General features: G+C 43.5%; 1 protein-coding gene and 1 long non-coding RNA gene across 9 annotated transcripts in view; one reads left to right on the top strand and one right to left on the bottom strand.

The window, feature by feature from the left end:
* The first annotated feature begins 821 nt into the window (after positions 1-821).
* On the top strand, positions 822-16,551 carry LOC139676276 (uncharacterized). Its single transcript, XR_011698632.1, has 5 exons — positions 822-1,085; positions 4,659-4,751; positions 6,679-6,795; positions 14,099-14,259; positions 16,425-16,551. It is a non-coding gene; the product is annotated as an uncharacterized lncRNA (long non-coding RNA).
* Positions 7,836-17,337, bottom strand: part of RABGAP1L (RAB GTPase activating protein 1 like) — a 233,120-nt gene continuing 223,618 nt past the window's right edge. For all 8 annotated transcript variants that reach the window (XM_071565066.1, XM_071565065.1, XM_071565064.1 and 5 more), the window contains 6 exons: positions 15,309-15,419; positions 12,466-12,570; positions 11,594-11,677; positions 11,047-11,118; positions 9,777-9,974; positions 7,836-9,434 (listed from right to left, as the gene is read on the bottom strand). In XM_071565066.1, coding sequence (XP_071421167.1) covers positions 9,279-9,434; positions 9,777-9,974; positions 11,047-11,118; positions 11,594-11,677; positions 12,466-12,570; positions 15,309-15,419 — 726 coding nt within the window. In that variant the 3' untranslated portion in view covers positions 7,836-9,278. The remainder of the gene's footprint in view (positions 9,435-9,776; positions 9,975-11,046; positions 11,119-11,593; positions 11,678-12,465; positions 12,571-15,308; positions 15,420-17,337) is intronic.

Here is a 17,337-nt window from a genome sequence, read left to right as displayed (position 1 = left end):
TCGATCCCGCCCCGGGCTGTGAGGGACACACAGGGAGCCGATCCCGCCCCGGGTGTGAGGGACACACCGGGAGCTGTGAGGGACACACAGGGAGCCGATCCCGCCCCAGGCTGTGAGGGACACACCGGGAGTCGATCCCGCCCCGGGGCTGTGAGGGACACAAGGGGAGCCGATCCCGCCCCGGGGCTGTGAGGGACACACCGGGAGCTGATCCCCCCCCGGGGCTGTGAGGGACAAACCGGGAGCTGTGAGGGACACACCGGGAGCCGATCCCGCCCCGGAATGTGAGGGACACAAGGGGAGCCGATCCCGCCCCGGGGCTGTGAGGGACAAACCGGGAGCTGTGAGGGACACACCGGGAGCTGATCCCGCCCCGGAATGTGAGGGACACACCGGGAGCTGTGAGGGACACACCGGGAGTCGATCCCGCCCCGGGCTGTGAGGGACACACCAGGAGCCGATCCCTCCCCGGGGCTGTGAGGGACAAACCAGGAGCTGTGAGGGACACACCGGGAGCTGATCCCGCCCCGGAATGTGAGGGACACACCGGGAGCTGTGAGGGACATACAGGGAGCCGATCCCGCCCCAGGCTGTGAGGGACACACAGGGAGCCGATCCCACCCCGGGGCTGTGAGGCACACACAGGGAGCCGATCCCACCCTAGGCTGTGAGGGACACAGCGGGAGCCGTGAGGGACACACGGGGAGCCGATCCCGCCCCGGGCCGGGAGGGACAGGCAGTGTCGGGAGCTGATCCATCTCCGGGCCGGGCGGTGCCGCCCTGAGGGGTCGCGGTGTGAGGAGCGGTGGCTGAGGCTGAAGCGGGCGCTCCAAAATTCTGCCCCTGATTTTACGGTAGATGCCACAGAGGTCACGGCTATAAAGACCTCGAATAGTTTTGCGTTTTGTTTTCGTTCTTGTGGCAGAAAATATCAGCTTGATGTGGTGGAGTTAATACGGATGAAAAGGGAAGAAATGTGTGTTCCGGGCCTTTAAAGAGAGCAATGCTTACAAGCCGAGTGCCCTGTTCTGTGTTTGCTCCTCATTTTCCTGGAAAAATAATTAAGGTTGGAAGAGAACTCCAAGGTAATTCCAACAGGGTGTAAACTTTCAAGTTCTAAGCTTTCATCAGTTAAAAAACCAACCAAAACCAGTAGAAGTTGGGCAAATGGCACAGCTCTCCCAACACCCACTGCCTTAGGGAAAGAGCCCCACAACTGATGCACAATGAGCTTTCCAGAACTAAAATAGAGTGTAGTTACTGCTGGGAAGTTGTTCCTAACCTGTAACATCACAATGTGTACCCAGGCAGTGATCTGGGGGTAAGAAAAGATTTAGTTATCAAACCATCTACAAGGAAACGTGGCTTTTGTACACAGAACATTGGCTGTATGTGTGTGAAAATACACCTGTGTGATGTTACCAAAATCCTCTTTGAGCATTTTCCTCCCTGAAAGAAAAAGGTGGTTCTCACCACTGTTACTAAATCAGCGTTGTGAGCCCCAACAAAAAAAGTTTTTATATCCCCAAGTCCCTGCTGGGCATTAAAACTTCCCAGAAAAACAAAGATAAATAAGGCAACGTCAGTCTTTCAGTAGGAATGTGGATGGGGCAGCATTTGCCTCCAGATGTCCTTTATAAACAGTGTAAGCCAAGATAGGACACAGCCCTTCAGCATTTAAAAAGTCAATTTCTTTACAAAGAGTGCCAGTTGTAACACCTGTTTTACCAAGCTGGGAAATGCCACCTCATTTGCTGATTTTGTGCTTAGTCTTGCTTTTTTTCTCTTCCAAAGTGAACAACATCCAGGAATTAATTAATCTCTATAGAGATTTACTTTGTAGAGGTATGGAGGGAAGAAGAAATTTGATGAATTCACAGAAACTCTGAAGACAAGGACTGATGTTCAAGTCTGCATTTCCCACAGCAGTTTGAACAGATGTTGTACTGAGGTGGTTATTACAACCCTCTGCTGCAGTTGGGGGAAGATTTGCAAAATTAACTGTGGTTATGTTTCATTTTGTGTTTCATAAGCACAAGCTTAAGCCCAGCCATCTTCAGGAACAGCATTTGGAGACAGGATAGCTGATTCTAATCCAGAAAATACAAGGTCAACTGGAATTTACTTCTGTCGCATGTTTTTTCAATTGGTTAAGGGCAGTTGCTTATTCAGGAATTGCTTCGTTATGACCTTTCTGTTGTGCAGACACTGAGACAAGAAAAAAACTTTGGTTTTTTTTTTCTTTATATACTAATCTTTGAGTTTCTTCACTCTCAGTTGTGCTCATACATTAGAAAGCGCTTTTATTTGCAATTTAAATTCGTATTGCTTTGTAATTTCTAGAGGAAAAAATGCTTTCATTGCTACATAAATGAATTTTTAAGTGAACCCGTAATTTGCCTTTTTTTCCTTAAGATTTTTTTAACCAGTGTTTAAAGATTTTTTTTTCAACCAGTGTTTATTTAAATGTGCTTAAATCAGGAGCATTTCAGCACCCATGGCACTTCTGTGTGAGTGGCAGCTTCCATGTGGAAGAGTTGTCACTCTTGTCACGTAAGAACAAGCTCCACACAGCTCTCCTTTGCACAAAGCTGCAGCAGCATCTGGGTGCTGCATCCCCTCCTGACAAACACTTTGGAGAGTGATGTGGAGGTAAATCGGTACAAAATGTTATGCCTGGTAAATTTAATCTCCAGTTTTCTCTCTTATCTTCCCCAGCAGTGCTGGGTGCTTTTCCAGATGTCTGGGAACAAGGGCTGTTTATCACAGGTAACAGAAAGAAATCCCAGAGCAGTCGCTCATGTAGAAAAATGGTTTTATAAAGTGTCTGGATACTTGGACTGTGGTAAATGCTCTCTGCCCTGTTGTTGCTCAGCTGTGCCTCTCTCTTTGGAGTCTGTTTCCCGTGTCTCGCTGTTTCCTTCTGCTCCCTGTGTCTCCTCCTGCAGGCAGGCTGCCTCATGGCTCACTTAGAATCACACAATGGATTGGGTTGGAAAAGACCTCCGAGATCATCAAGTCCAACCCTTGGTCCAACTCCAGTCCCTTTACCAGATCATGGCACTCAGTGCCACGGCCAAGCTCAGCTGAAAAACCTCCAGGGATGGGGAATCCACCCCCTCTCTGGGCAGCCCATTCCAATGCCTGAGCACTCTCTCTGCAAAGAAGTTTTTTCTGCTCTCCAACTTCAATTTCCCCTGGCAGAGCTTGAGCCCATCGTGCCCCCTTGTCCTATTGCTGAGTGCCTGGGAGAAGAGACCAACCCCCACCTGGCCAGAACTTCCCTTCAGGCAGTTCCAGACAGTGCTGAGGTCACCTCTGAGCCTCTTCTTCTCCAGGCTAAACAACTTGTGTACTCCAGGGAAGCATCAAGTCCTTACCACCACCAACTGCTGTCCCACTGCTATGTATCACCAGTCTTGAGGAAAAGCATTCTCTGTCCTGAAAACCTCAGACTGGCTTTAGGAGCAGAGGACCAGGGTGAGCTGCTATCTCTCTGGCACAGCTCCTTGTGAACAGCTTCCCGAAGGAATGGGTTGGAACCAGCTGAGTGGCACACACACATTCTGGACAGCTCATGTGCTGAGTCACTGGTGCAACAGAGCTGCTGGAACAGAACCAGCTGGTGAGACTTGTGTCACAAAACCTGACACAGCAGTTCCTTGTTCCTGCCAACACATTTAAGCTGTTTCTTCAAGTGAATGGCCTAGGAAAATAAGCACCTTATTCCCATATTGTTATCCATTTCCATTTATTTTACAAGGCATCATTCACACAATGATAACAAGGTACTGATCCAAACAATTTTGTAACAATTAAAAAAGTAAACATCTGTTGAGACCATGTACATTGAATTGCACTTTTAATAACAAGCATTACACTCATATTTCCATGTCGTACTTTATACAATACATGGATGATTTACCCAAGACTGGCAGTACTGAATTGTTGTCAGTTAGAAATCTGACCTCTGTGTGATGCTATTTTTCCCAAACTCTTTAGGATTTATGAACTTTGGACACACTCAGGTCACAAAGGCAATTCCAAACCTGGAAAACTTCATTGTAATGGAGTCAGAGTTTTGAAGCTGCTCTGTTTTCAGTTGGCTGAAGTGAATCCACCTAAAAGGCAGGCACAGAGGGAGCTGGATAATGCTTGATTAGACCCTTTTCTGTACTCACATAACGTATTTTCCCAGTTCAGAGATGCCAGGCAATTTTCTTCCCTGGGAAAACAACAGTTCCCAAAGCTCCAGAGAGCTCCTGGCACAGGTTTTCAGGGTGGTGTCAGCAGCAATGCAAACCCAGGGATTACTGGAAAGTTGAGATATGGAGAAAGATCTGGGAGCACCTGCTCTTGTTTGCATTGGTAGTACCATCCATGTGTTATATAAAATACAAAAATAAGAGAAACTGTAAGGAAATTAGTACAGCCCAGGATTCTGGTGGTATCAAAGCACAAATGAAATTTATGATACCAAATCCTTTTGATGTATTTATCCCCTCATCATTCAGTTTCTTATATATTATTCTATATATAAGATATACTTCTCCAAAGATACATAGATATTCCTTTACAGGTTAAATAAAAGCAAGTCCCACTGAATAAGAAAATAAGAGGGAGTAATGGCCTAATTCTCTACCCATATCTTTTTTCAGGTAAAAATAGCATGAAATACATTCAGTAGCAAAGCAGTTGGAATCCAGGAGAAACGGAGAGCCCTGTGTTCCTGGAGAATTAACCTGTTTGTGGTAAGTCACAATCCTGAAATAAATTGCGTAGACTTGACTTGGGAAAGACAGGATCTTGATCAGTGCTGACCATTAAATTCCTTGCATTTCCCCAAAGCCATCTGTGGATTAGCCCAGTTCTAAAGGCTGCTGGGATGTGTACCTACCCTAAAACTCCAGAGGTCTGAGCTGGAGCGCTTCACTGTCTCCCCTTAGTGCTAATGGGACTGCTCCCAGTAGGGTATATTAGCACAACAGACAGCAAAACAGTTTAGTTTTACCTTTGTGTTTGCATGTTTAGAGCAGCCAGCTGTGTGCACAGCAGCCCCTTCAGCAGGGTCTGGCTGGGATGGGGGTCCCTGTCAGCCTCAGCAGCCCCTCCCTCAGCCTGGAGGGAACATCTCTGCCCTCTCCACAGTGACACCCACTTCGGTTTTCTCTCTGGCAGCTGGAAGAACACCAGCACTGCAAGGTGAGAATGCTTCTGGTTTCAAGCCAAGGGTGTTTAGGCTTAGGAGATGATGCAGAAGTTGCCAATTATCCCTGAGTCTAACAATAAATCAAAATCAGAGGTACAGTTCTCCCACATGTACAAGTAGTGTCATGGATTTCACTGCAGCTACTTAATAGAAGGAACAGCCCTACCTTGGTCCTGTGAGAAAGCATGGCATGTAGCTTCCAGTGCAGCTTTTGATACTTCAGTGCCAGTAAATGCAGATATTTATTTACTCCTTAACTGCCACATTCAGCCAGTGAGTGGCACCATGACCCTGAAGTCAAGGGCACACTTCATGCTTTGTCAAGGGGCTGAGTTCTTGTTCTTGGTCTCCTTCTCCCCTTGCAAATGTTTGTTTTTATTTCAAGTTGTTTTTAACACAATAATCATTTATCTTAAAAGAAATTTCAAGGGCCAACCAAGAGAAGTCCTTTAAAATGTCTAACAATGAACAAGAATATTGCCTACCTCTGTAAGCACTTTGAGATGGCCGTGGCAATGTAACTCAGCTGTAGCAAATCAAATCCTAATTAATGGGCAGGACAAGGGTGGGTTTGTCAGCTGGCACTTCTGATTACACAGCTGACTACCTTCCCTGAGACTGGTTTTACTAATCATTAATGCAGATGGACCTCAGGGATTTTGCAGTTTCTTGGCTTAACACCACATATAATATTTTATTTTTTTTCTTTCTAATTTTCTCCAGGTATTTTTACAAACGTAAAACTAAGTGAAGTAAGTCCTACTATCTTAGAATCTGAAGTTTGGTTCACAAAGATAATACAAGACTAGTTCACAGATGTACTACATAACTAAATCAGCCTTGCTTCATTTAGCCTGTAAAGTATTACAATCAAAGGAAAACCAACTTTTTAAATTGAAAAAAAAGTATTTTTTCTTTTTTTTGCCCCCTATATTGGGCGTCTCAGGAACAGATTAGAACCAACAAGATAAACCAATTGTAGTAAAAATATTCTTTGGAGGTTAACTAATCAAAGTTAAAGGCTTTATTTCAGAATGGGGCATTCTCAATAAAATTAAAAAATAGGATTTAGTTCCACATATATATTTATAAAATTCAAATTATTTTTAATTAAGGGTTGATGTGGACACATAGTTTAATACCGACTTAGGAAAAAAAAGTTAATCACTCCAGACTTACAAACTCTGTTAGCTGTCCAGTGCCACACAGAAGGAAGAGTTTCAGCGAGGCTCTGATGATGTTTCCTGCTGGAAAGCTGAGCAAAGAGCCAGCTCTCCCTGACAGATGTGTGTGCAGGCAGCTCTGTCACACACTGATCTGTTCTCTTGCAGGAAGCTGAATTTCCCTGTAGCATTCTCCAGTCAGCAGGTGGAATCTTATGCCTGGTCTAATCCTGCAGTCCTGCTTCTTTCCTTGTTTCTAAATATTCATCAAGATAATGCCATAAGGCTATTTTTTTACTCTTTTAGTAGTTTTGAGAAGACAGTTTCCAAATGTCACTGCTACAAATGCTACCTTGGATCTACAGCTGGAAGGTGGAAATCATTTACTGCCTTTATGTCATTGCCTTCTGAAACTTCCTTTTGGTAAGTCAGCTTCTCTCCTACAAGGACTTGAAATCATCACAGCTTGCAGGATGCAAATGTGGGTTTGTTCCAGAAAGTCAAACTCCAAAGCCAGAGAGCTGCTACACTGAGAAAAGGGATGTTGTGTCAAAGCTCATTCCAAGAAACATGGTGAGCTTATTTACCAGTTCCTTTTTGATGAACTGGGCAAGTCCCACTCCTATGATGTGCCTGCACTTGTTGGACTCTTTGAGATAATTTAACTCATTCAGGTGGCAAAAGACAAACTGGGGGGGAAAATCCACCCAGATATTTTTATGGTGTTGTTTTTTAATCATCTCCAGTAAGTGCCATAACAAGGACACGGGGACAGGACTGTACAACGGTGGTTGCAGGGGTGAGATCTCTGAGCAGCAGGGAGCTGTTACCTCATCTGCCCAGGGAATCACAGTATTACACAGTTTTTTGTTATTACTGCTGCATTTTTCCAATCAAGGTTTTAAATCCACTTCTAGGTACGATTTAAGATACATGAAATGAGAAATTCAGACACTTGTCAAACCACCAGTGTCACTTGTGGGCAGAGAACTCTGAAATGTTAACAACCAGATGTTCACCAGGTAATCCTTAAATGTCACTTCAGGTTTATTACAAATTCAGATTCCCATTCTGAGTATGAAGCAGAGCTGGTAAGTGAATGACTAACGCTGGGTTTAGTCAGTCAGGAGAATGGAAACATTTATGCAAATATGAGCAAGAAAGTGACGAGGGAAAAAGACCTTTGCGAACATTTGCAAAAGAAATTCCTTCTGTTTCCCCTTGATATTTTTCCTCACTGCATTAATATTTACAGATAATCACTGTTCTTGCATTTTAGAATGGTAAATTTTTAACCCTGTATTTTTGGAAGAGAGAATGATGTCAGGATGGTGATGGTAATTTGATCCCTACTTCAAACAGCTGACTGCCCTTCAGAATCTTTACTTTGGCACTGGAAACATTAAATTTGTACTACCCTGTTGAAAAGAATTCACAATTATGCTTGACAACAAAGCACAGGATGGGTATCATTAAACTTTATTGTACAAAACTGACAAGGTATGGCATTCCTTAGAATTAAAAAAAAGAACAAAACAGAACTAACGTCCCTGGAACAATTTTGCAAATGGAACAATTAATACACAACCTTTAGTCCAGCAATGACATTTATCTGCAAGACCATCTTTAGACATGACAGGTATAATTAAAAAAATATTCCATCAATCCAAGCAATAGTTTAATTTTCCATGAAATAAGTATTTCTATAAACACTTTATGTTCAGTCAGAACAAATGCTTTTGAACTTTCTTACCTTAAGAGATATAAAACAACCAGACAGGTTTGGGAATCACCAGAGAAGTCTACCCCCACAGGAAAGTCTAGGGTTTGTACTCCACTTGAAAATGCTTGTTTTTATAAAAATAAGTAATACCAACATAGCATTTCCTAACCAAATACTTCTAACAAACAGATCTTGCTTCTGTGATGTTTTATTCATCAGTGCAGCAAAAGCCTTTTGGGTACTTTATTTGATACCTCATTTCTGTGTCAAATTTGGAATTTGAATGTAGACCCAGGGAAAGGTTTTAATTACTGTTATATTTAAAACCTACCTTTTATTGCACAGGATTTACAAAAGGTCAAAACTATGCAAGGTCTTCAATCTACGTTTCAAATAAATGAGGGGTGAACAGTTTTCCCTTTTTCCCGGCAGAAGGGATTATTCCTCAGAATTCTTAGTATAAACACAAAATAAAAAAGGGAACTAGGTAAACTTTTTGTTAGATTGCAGCTGAGCTGTACACAGCCATCAAACAACAGTGCTACACAGACTGCACTACTTGCAATTCTGAAGAGAAAACCCAAACTAAGAGTTTGTCAGGGAAGCTCTTGACGCTGTGCCAGCAGAGCACAAGCCCCTCTCTGCACGGCCTAAGCTCTACAAAGGTGCTTCTCTGCAGGACGCAGTCACTGTGATAATGAGATGGTCCCGGGGCCAGGAGACCCCAGACCCTGCACACACACGAGTACTTATCACACTGTGCTTTCTAGGGAGAGATTATGCTGCAGAACTTCACAGTTCCCATTCCCTCTCTTCCTCCAGAAGAAAAAACCTTCTATGCAAGATAAAAATAATTTCAAATTAGTCATGTATTAAAGACCTAGTTTTGAAGTATTTATTTAACATCTAGTCATATAAAATAAAGTGTAAAAGTATGAAGGTATCAGAACGTGGCTTTCAGCAAGGCAGGTTGGGAAGTAAGAATTCAACATAAACCAGGAATTATTTCCCACCCCCCTTCAAAAAGGGTCACATCAGAAAATGAATGAAAAACACAGAAGAATTTCACTTCAAGCCTGCCCTCCTGCCTTGTGTCCTTTCCCCAGGAGGAGGGACCACTGGAAGACTCCTCCAGGGTGTCAGCTGTGTTGTTCTTTGTGCTCTTGAGCCGCTGTGGCCGGAACTATGTGCTGCCCTCCCTGGGGGGCAGGGGCGGCTGGGGCTGCGCCGGGGCCTGTGTGCCTGTGGCCGTTTTGATAGAGTTCAGCGTTTTGCTAAACCAAGAGTTTTTGGCAGCTTGGATTTCATTCATAAGGGCTCCTCTCTGGTGCTCCAGCTCCTAAGAAAGCACAATAGTCAGAATTGATCAAAAAACCAATTAATTAACAAAAAAAAAGCATCTTGGCCCTCAGTCCCTGCAGTCCAGCACTTGCAACCTCCCAGGCACTGGGGAGAGAAGACAGAGTGAAACTGCAGAAACAGCACAAGATATTTAGATACACAAACAAAAACCTCTGCTCTTTTAAAGACAGGTTTTTTCTGGACATTCAGAGATACACAGCCATGCAGCTATGTTCTCCTTTTTGGAACAATTTGCATGATTCAGACTAATTCTGAATTGAGCACAACGAGGTTAAGGTCACTTAAGGTCACTGCCCTGCTGTACTTGGGCTCCACCTACCTGAATTTTGCACTTGGCTTCCACGAGCTGCAGTTTGGTCTGTGCAAGTTCCAGCTCCATCTCTCTCAGCTGCTTCTTCAGTGCATCCTTCTCATCATCTATTTCAATGCCTTTGTTGTCCGTGCTTACAGCGGGCAGCTTCAGAGCCCCCTCCTTGCTGAAAATCTCACTGCAGTGTTTGCAGGCCATCACTTTACCCTGAAATACACAGGAAGCCCATTTTTCATCTGTATTACAGGGGTTGTGCTTCTTGGAAGAGCCTCTTTTATGTCAGACTGCCTCAGTCTCAAACCATCTAGTCCTGCAGTTTTCGTATTTGGCATGAAAAGAACTTGAGAAGTTCATGAACAACTTCCAGGGTATGTTAACCAGTATAAAAATTCCTAAAATCCACTCTGTCTCAGCACAGAGACTGTGCTCCTACATCAGAATTACTCGAGCCCTCTTGCTACCAAAGCTGTGAAACATTTTGCAGTATTTTGTCAGTACAATTCAGAATGAATAAATTAAACTCTGAGCAGATTAAAAAGCTGGTCTGGCACGCACAAACTACAACAGAATACTGAGCTATTTCAGCAGATTACAGGAACATCAATCCTAGAATTTATGTTATTATCAATAACATAAAGAAGTCACTAAAAAGCAACAAATGCAGTTCTGCTTGAGTACTAAAGAATCACCTAGAGCCTACAGCAGAGGGAAAACAACTGTGCCAACTCAGTAGTGACAGAGCAGTGGGGTGGAATTGGTTCCTGATCAGCAAACATTTACCTCTTATGCAGATGTTCCTGGTAAGGGGTTTAGAGAAGGGAGAGGAACTCTATAGTGATTCAGGGGATGGCCCAAGCTGCACCATTTTGTTTAACTACTTAAACTAATTCTGCTTAAATTACAGAAACCCAAATATAAACCTTGACCAATCTGGCCAATTCCAACCCCTCCACTGTGCACACTGGAGATGCAAAATGGTTTCTTTTCTACAGTCTTTTTTCCCCCAGCTTATGACAACATCCAAGTATATACTGGGTTTTTTTTTTCTTTTTACCAAACACATACATTTCAACAGGAAAAAGAAAAGCCAAGTATTACAGGCACCTCAGTCAGAGTTCCACCCTGTCTGACATAAAGAACTGTGAAAGGAAATAAACCCTTTCCTTTTTACATCTGCTGAGAAATGCATATGGGGCTACTGATGTTACTTAAAACTTCAGTTCAGGTTTTGTTCTGTGAATATCCCAGAATATTCCATATGCAGAGGCATCATTCTCACCTTCACAACTTCCAGTTCATCTTTACTGGCTGCCTGCTGTTTTTCCAGCCTGGTACTCAGCTGGGAACAAATCTGGAGGAGAGAAAGCAGTCTCTTATTTCAAGTTTACTAAAATAAAATATGTGCTTTTTAACAATGATTTTTGTCAGAACAGACATTTCTTACACTCTGCCTCACCCATGTATGTGCATTGCCCCCCTAACAAGTCTGCTACTGATAATGACAAAAAACCAGCAGCATTCAATACAGACCCTGACATTCTGTGGATGAATTGGTTTATGATGTGTTTATAATGCATTATGTCACAGAGTACAGAAGCATTCACTCAATAGTACTAAAATCATCTGAAAGACAGGTTATTCCTGATTGCCTAATTAGGAGACTATTAGGAAAACCACAAAAAGACTTATGACAAATTACAGTGTTGCACTCTGAAAGCCTGAAAGGTAGTGGAACTTATTGAAAGGATGAGATCTGCAGTGCTGAACATGCAGCTCTTGGAATGGGCTGAAAGAAGAAATGCAAGGAAGTGTCTCTGGAATGGTACCTGTTTATACTCTGCTATAATGGCTGTGGTTTTCTTGATCTCAGATTCTGCCTTCTCCAGCTGCTTCCTGAAGACTTCCTTCAGCTAGGAATTGAAGGAAAGAAAGTACACAGTACACCAAAAAAGCTCTCAAAATGCATCAGATTGTTCTCTCCATGTCCCACTGTGTGCTTCTTACCAAATTCCAGTGTCTGATTTACTCAGTATAAAAATACTCATTGTATCAGTGATAACCAAAATGTCTATAGTGTGACCCTTTATCCCCGCTTAGAGAACCTTCTCCTGTAGCTTAATTCCCTTTCTCTCAGTTAAATGGTGGCACATCATGGCCCACAGAAGACAAAATGGCAAAAATAAAAATCAGGGTATCACTTTTGAAACCTACACCTTAGATATACAGGATTACAAATAAGACTGAATATTTCACAAATGAGTATGAGGCCAGGTCTAGTCAGCAAAATTCTCCCCTCATCCCATTTCTGCTGTAGGTTCCAGCTTCTGGCAGGAATATTCATCACTTTATTTCAGTGATCCAGTAGCTGAATCCAGAATAGACTCTTACAAGCCAACAATTCCTCCAGCTTCTCATTTAAATAATTACAAATGGTCCGATCTTCTTAACTGTGATTGCTCACTAGCAGTGACAATGACTGTTAAATACTGGGAAGAGGATAAGCTATGGAAAACTAAACATTCAGAGCTCAAGTAAAGGAAAACACTGGGAAAGAAATTATCCTGGCACCACAAACTTTTAATTGCAACCTCATTTTGAAGACAAAATCCCTTCTGCAACTGCCACACATCCACACTTCCCTGCACATCCTTTTGCTTGCATTTCCTAGCTCAATGGGGAAAGCTGGAGAATGCCTTACCTGAGCAGTTTCCTCTTCCTGCTTCCGTTTCTCCTCCTCAGTCTCCACCAGTTTCTGTTTGGTCACGAGAAGTTCCTTGTTCAAAACATCTGCTTTGTCCTCAGCCTACAATCAGAGACACTGGTGTAAATCAGATGGTACCTGTGGCAATACAAACACACTGGGATGTGCAGCGTGGAAATACTGGAGATTTAGGCTCCAGCACTGCCTCTTCCTGCTCTCTCATGGCTCACACAACCTGTTTCTAATATGAAATTCCCTTATCAAGTAGGCATTTACTAAATTATTTCACTGTGTTTCAACAGCTGTGCAAAAAGTCTTTGGCCAGGTGTTTACCTTTGCCCATGTAAAGCACAGACACTCTGTCCTAATACAGTGATGTACACAGTTATTTTTGTTGGGACCAATATTAATCTAAGTGAGGAAGCAACTCCTTCTGGTTTTTAATCTGTAAAAACATGTAACTGTGAAAACTTAAGTGTCTGCACTGTACCCTACAAAGTGTTCAGGCAAAAAGAAAAGTGTGAGACAAAGGGCACCACCAGATAAAATGGCTCATTGGTGCAAATAGGTATTACATGGAGAAATTGATACTGTGTGTGCTCTGGGGAATAGGAATTTTCTCTTTTCTTGGAAGGGCCAAACTTATGGTGACACATACTGGGAATGCTTTGTTTTTGCAAGCACTGTCCTCACCAATCACCAGGAGAGAAATGTGTTTCTCAATGTCTGGATATGCCCTGTTGCCCTCCTCAGCTGGGAGATACACATGGCATCTCCCCACTCCTCCTGTTCAGAAACAAGGTGCAGGACAGACAATAATTGTGGCCAAATAACACTGAGTTTGCTGAAAATACAAGAGGGAAAGGGCATTGGAAACAACAACTAACTGTACAGAACTTGTCTACAAGCTGCAGTTTGGTTTTCTACCACTGCTGGTGGTATCAGCTTATCTTTCTGCTGTTGGAAGAAATTCGAACTTAGAAGTTTTTGTGCACAGCCCAGGCCATGGAGAGGGAAAAGGGGCCTCTGTATCCTTGAGCCCGCTTCAAGAAGAGCAGTAAACAACAGATAGAATGCGGCAGCCGTTGGGAGAAGCAGGTAAACACACTGATACAGAAAGGCATAGTCTTGAGAGAAGCACCAATCCAGCTGGTAGCACGCCCTAGCCATTGACCAATGATATTCCTGTACTATTCGTAGACTCCGAGAATATGCGATATGTGTGTGTGGAATGTAAACAATAAATTAGAACACTGATCATACTCCTATGGAGGTTACATCGTGATTCTCGTGCCGGAACCTGGGGAGCTCAAAAAACCAACATTTCTTACTTTATTCTGCCACACTGTAAATTATTTAGATTAGTTAGAGCATGTGAGTGGTGACTGTGGGCAGCAGAAGCAGCTCCACCAGGGCCACGACTGAAGGGATGGATTTGGGATTCCTGCATTGCTTAGTGTGGCTGTATGGGAGAAAGGAAAACAAGCACAATAATGGAGAATCGATTCGACTGACATCTCAGAACAAAGGAACTCAGGGATTACAAGGATATTTTAGATGAAAGACTTGTTTCAGATATGCTTTGAAGTAACTACAAGTAATCTTTCCTCCTTTTATGTGTTCATTCCAGCTTCTCCAAGGACCTGCAGTGGTGTTTGGTATCCCATCCTCGCAGATGAGGAGTGCAGTAGCACAAAGCTTTCCTTGCAGTGCCTGGGTGTGGGAAAACTTCATGGAGCCACTCTTGCCTACAGGAAGACTGGGAAAGTGCAAGGAATGGGACTGGCACAGGTACGTGCTTGGCAGCCTTGCCTTGACACTTGAGAAAAAACAAGCATGGGCAGCAGCATAAAGCTGCTCCATGAACAGCTGGAATTCCATGGGAAGACAGAGCCCCTTGGCACACTGGTTTTGGCCTCTACTTGAGCCTGCCTGCTCCTCCATGCAGAACACATCTCTGTGCTCTCCCACACTGCTCACCATTTTAGAGTCCCACAGACCCAAATCAGCAGGGCCTCGCTGTCCAGCATCTGCTTAAGAGAAGTACAGCTTGCACAGCCCTGGTCAGTCATGTTTACAGTTCTGAGGTTAGATAAAGCAACCCACATACCTATGGGAAATCCAAGTGAATGGCCCCTGCAGGCAAAGATCATACATTATAAAGGGCACTACAGCCCTCAGTGAGCAAGGGACTAATCATGAGGTGTGAGGGGTTGGGCTTTCCTGTATTTAGTATCTTAACTGCTGTCACAGCATTTAGCAATATCATACAGAACACTTCACAAAGAGAAGGCAGAATGTGTAGCTCTCTGAAAATCATCTCTGAGGCAAAGGCCTCTGAATGCTGCTGCCCTCCACATTCCAGTCTTCACAGGAAGCAAGAGCAGTTATCAACAAGCACACAGGAGCCCTTCTACTTTCTGGTGCCATGCCACTTCATTATCTCTGAGTTTTGCTGGCTGTACTAAAACTGCTGTGAGAAACAGATCCCCATAGACGTTTTGCATGGCAACGTCCCTTGAAACTAGTCTTTCAAGGTATGTGGTACCTTTTCCAAGGAAATATTCATTGTGTGGTATCTGCCTAAAGCCTACGGCTTACATTTTTTAAACAATCCCCAACAGAGGAGGTGCAGTCAGTGTTGGCCAGACCCCACTGAATGCCTTCAGTGGCATGTGGAAATCCAGCTGACTGCAACTAGGAGTGAGGCTGTCAGGAAAATAAAGGCCCAAATAATTACACTTTTAATGCTGTGCTCATACTCTCACTTGAGCACAGAGCTGGGCTCCTAAAATTGGTGTTACCAAGCCTGAGCTGGGGCCCATCTCTGTCGGCATTACCTGGTCCAGGTCATTCCGTAAGGCAATTTTGCTTGTTACAAGCTCATGGGCAAGGTCATCGTTTTCCTGCTCCAGCCTCATGCTTGCTTCTTGGAGCCTGCGGTTTTCCCTCTGTGGAAGAAAGAGCAACCAGAAAGGAAGTTAATCCTTATCAATATTGAAGAGCAGTGAGTGTAGTGTGTGTGTAAAGCACCGAGAAGGCGAGAGTGCACATTAAGACAGGACTGCTGCTCTGGGAAACAACAGTGAATTAAGCCAGCAGTGCAAATGCAGCTACTCCACCTACACCCCAATGGTTTGTGTCACTGACACACTGATTGTAGCATTTCCCTGTGAAAAGCCAACACAGACCTCTCCATAAAAGCACTTGGTTTCTGCTTGCTCATCATCTGAAGAAACTAGGCAGATAAAATCCCACCCAGCAGCAGTGAACAGGGACCAATTAAGAATTACTCATAATAATGCTTCCAATGGGAAGCAGAAAGCTGTCCTGCTCCACTTTACAAAATTCTGTCTGCAGGGATCCATAAAAATAGTCCATTTGGTAGATGATACAGTGCCAACTACCCATCTCCTGCGGAACCATCGAGGCACAGCATTTAGCAGGGAAGTCCCTACAGCTCGTATATCCTGTACTGCCATCTGTGCACTGCTCTGTAACTCACACACAGTGTGTGTTTTACAGGAAACCTGCTGAGAAGAAGTGCCAGGTGGGAGAGGGGAGCTCACCCCTGAGCACAGACTCAGGACCTCCAGTGGGCAATGAAGGGAGAACTCAGGGGCTGCAGGCCCTTCTGCACTGCCCTCCTTACCCACTCCACACAGGCAGGAATGACTGTGGAGCACTAACCACAATGCAAGTGCACAGGAGAATGAACAGTAATGTCTTTTAAAAATCAGTTGCAGTGACTGTTCTTCTGGGGCTGAGAAAAAGAACCATATTCAAATGATGCTTGTGGGTGAATGGACTCCCAGGGGTCCAAAATCAAATAACACATCCTCATCTTCAGAAGAACACAGCCAAGTGAGACAAATAGAGGTGTCCTCCTCAAATGGATTTTAGGAGAGAAAAAACTGTGCTGGCCTTCATTGTGTGTATCCTTCATACCCAAACAGGCTGCAAAGGGAAACTGTGTGCTATGGAAATTCGAGGAAAAACACCATCTTCATATGGAAACTCTTAGGTGAAGGAACAACCACCTACATGCTGAGCTTTCAAAAAGGACCTGTTCTCACTAGAAAGGTAAGTTATGTTTCCCAAGGCAGAACAGTAGAAGTCAATATATATCAGCATTTAAGGCAGCAAAAAAATTTCCAAGTTACTCAGAGAACGCATTGCTCCAAAATGTGAGTTCTTGCATACACATTTATTCACCTGTTTGCACTTCCTCCTGCTTACCAGCTATGCTCACATACTTTTTTCTTTCCAAACTCACCACCTTAAAACTGCAATTTTCGTTCCTGTTGCAAGCAGATTTTGCATGCTTGCCTTAAACAAAAAGAGGACAATAGAGCTGTAAGAGGATGCTCAAAAAGGTCTTTTCTGTGTGGGAACTTCCTCTGTGGCAGGAAGCAGAACCTCCACAAATTCTCTCTACTTATGTGACCCCATTGTGCAACTAGACCGGGCACTGCCCTGTACAGGAAAGCAAGTTTGTTTCCTTTCCAAAAGATTGTACTTTGAATAACTTGTTTTGTAGAGAAACTGCAAGTAAAATACTTCTGTCTTAGCACAGTTAAGATAACCACTGCCAAAAGAAGCACAATTTTGAGGATCTTTTTTATTTTAATTGCACCATAGCCTGTATGGAACAGGGAATTTTTAAAATTAAAATTCTTCTCTAGGGATAATATAAACTTTAAAGTGTAAAACCAGATTACAGTCAATCATCAGCATAATCTCTAACATGTCTTCATTTCTGTATTTTGTTCAGACTGTCTTAGAAATGTTGATTTTTACAGACAGGGCTCTGCCAGCAGAGACCTGACTTCACCTAAACCCGGGAGCAGATCAGATGATATTGCTGCC

The sequence above is a fragment of the Pithys albifrons genome, chromosome 10 (assembly GCF_047495875.1).
Source record: "Pithys albifrons albifrons isolate INPA30051 chromosome 10, PitAlb_v1, whole genome shotgun sequence".
NCBI classification, from domain to species: Eukaryota; Metazoa; Chordata; class Aves; order Passeriformes; family Thamnophilidae; genus Pithys; species Pithys albifrons.
Note: the sequence above shows the minus strand (reverse complement) of the source record. Positions and strands in the feature narration are given on the sequence as shown.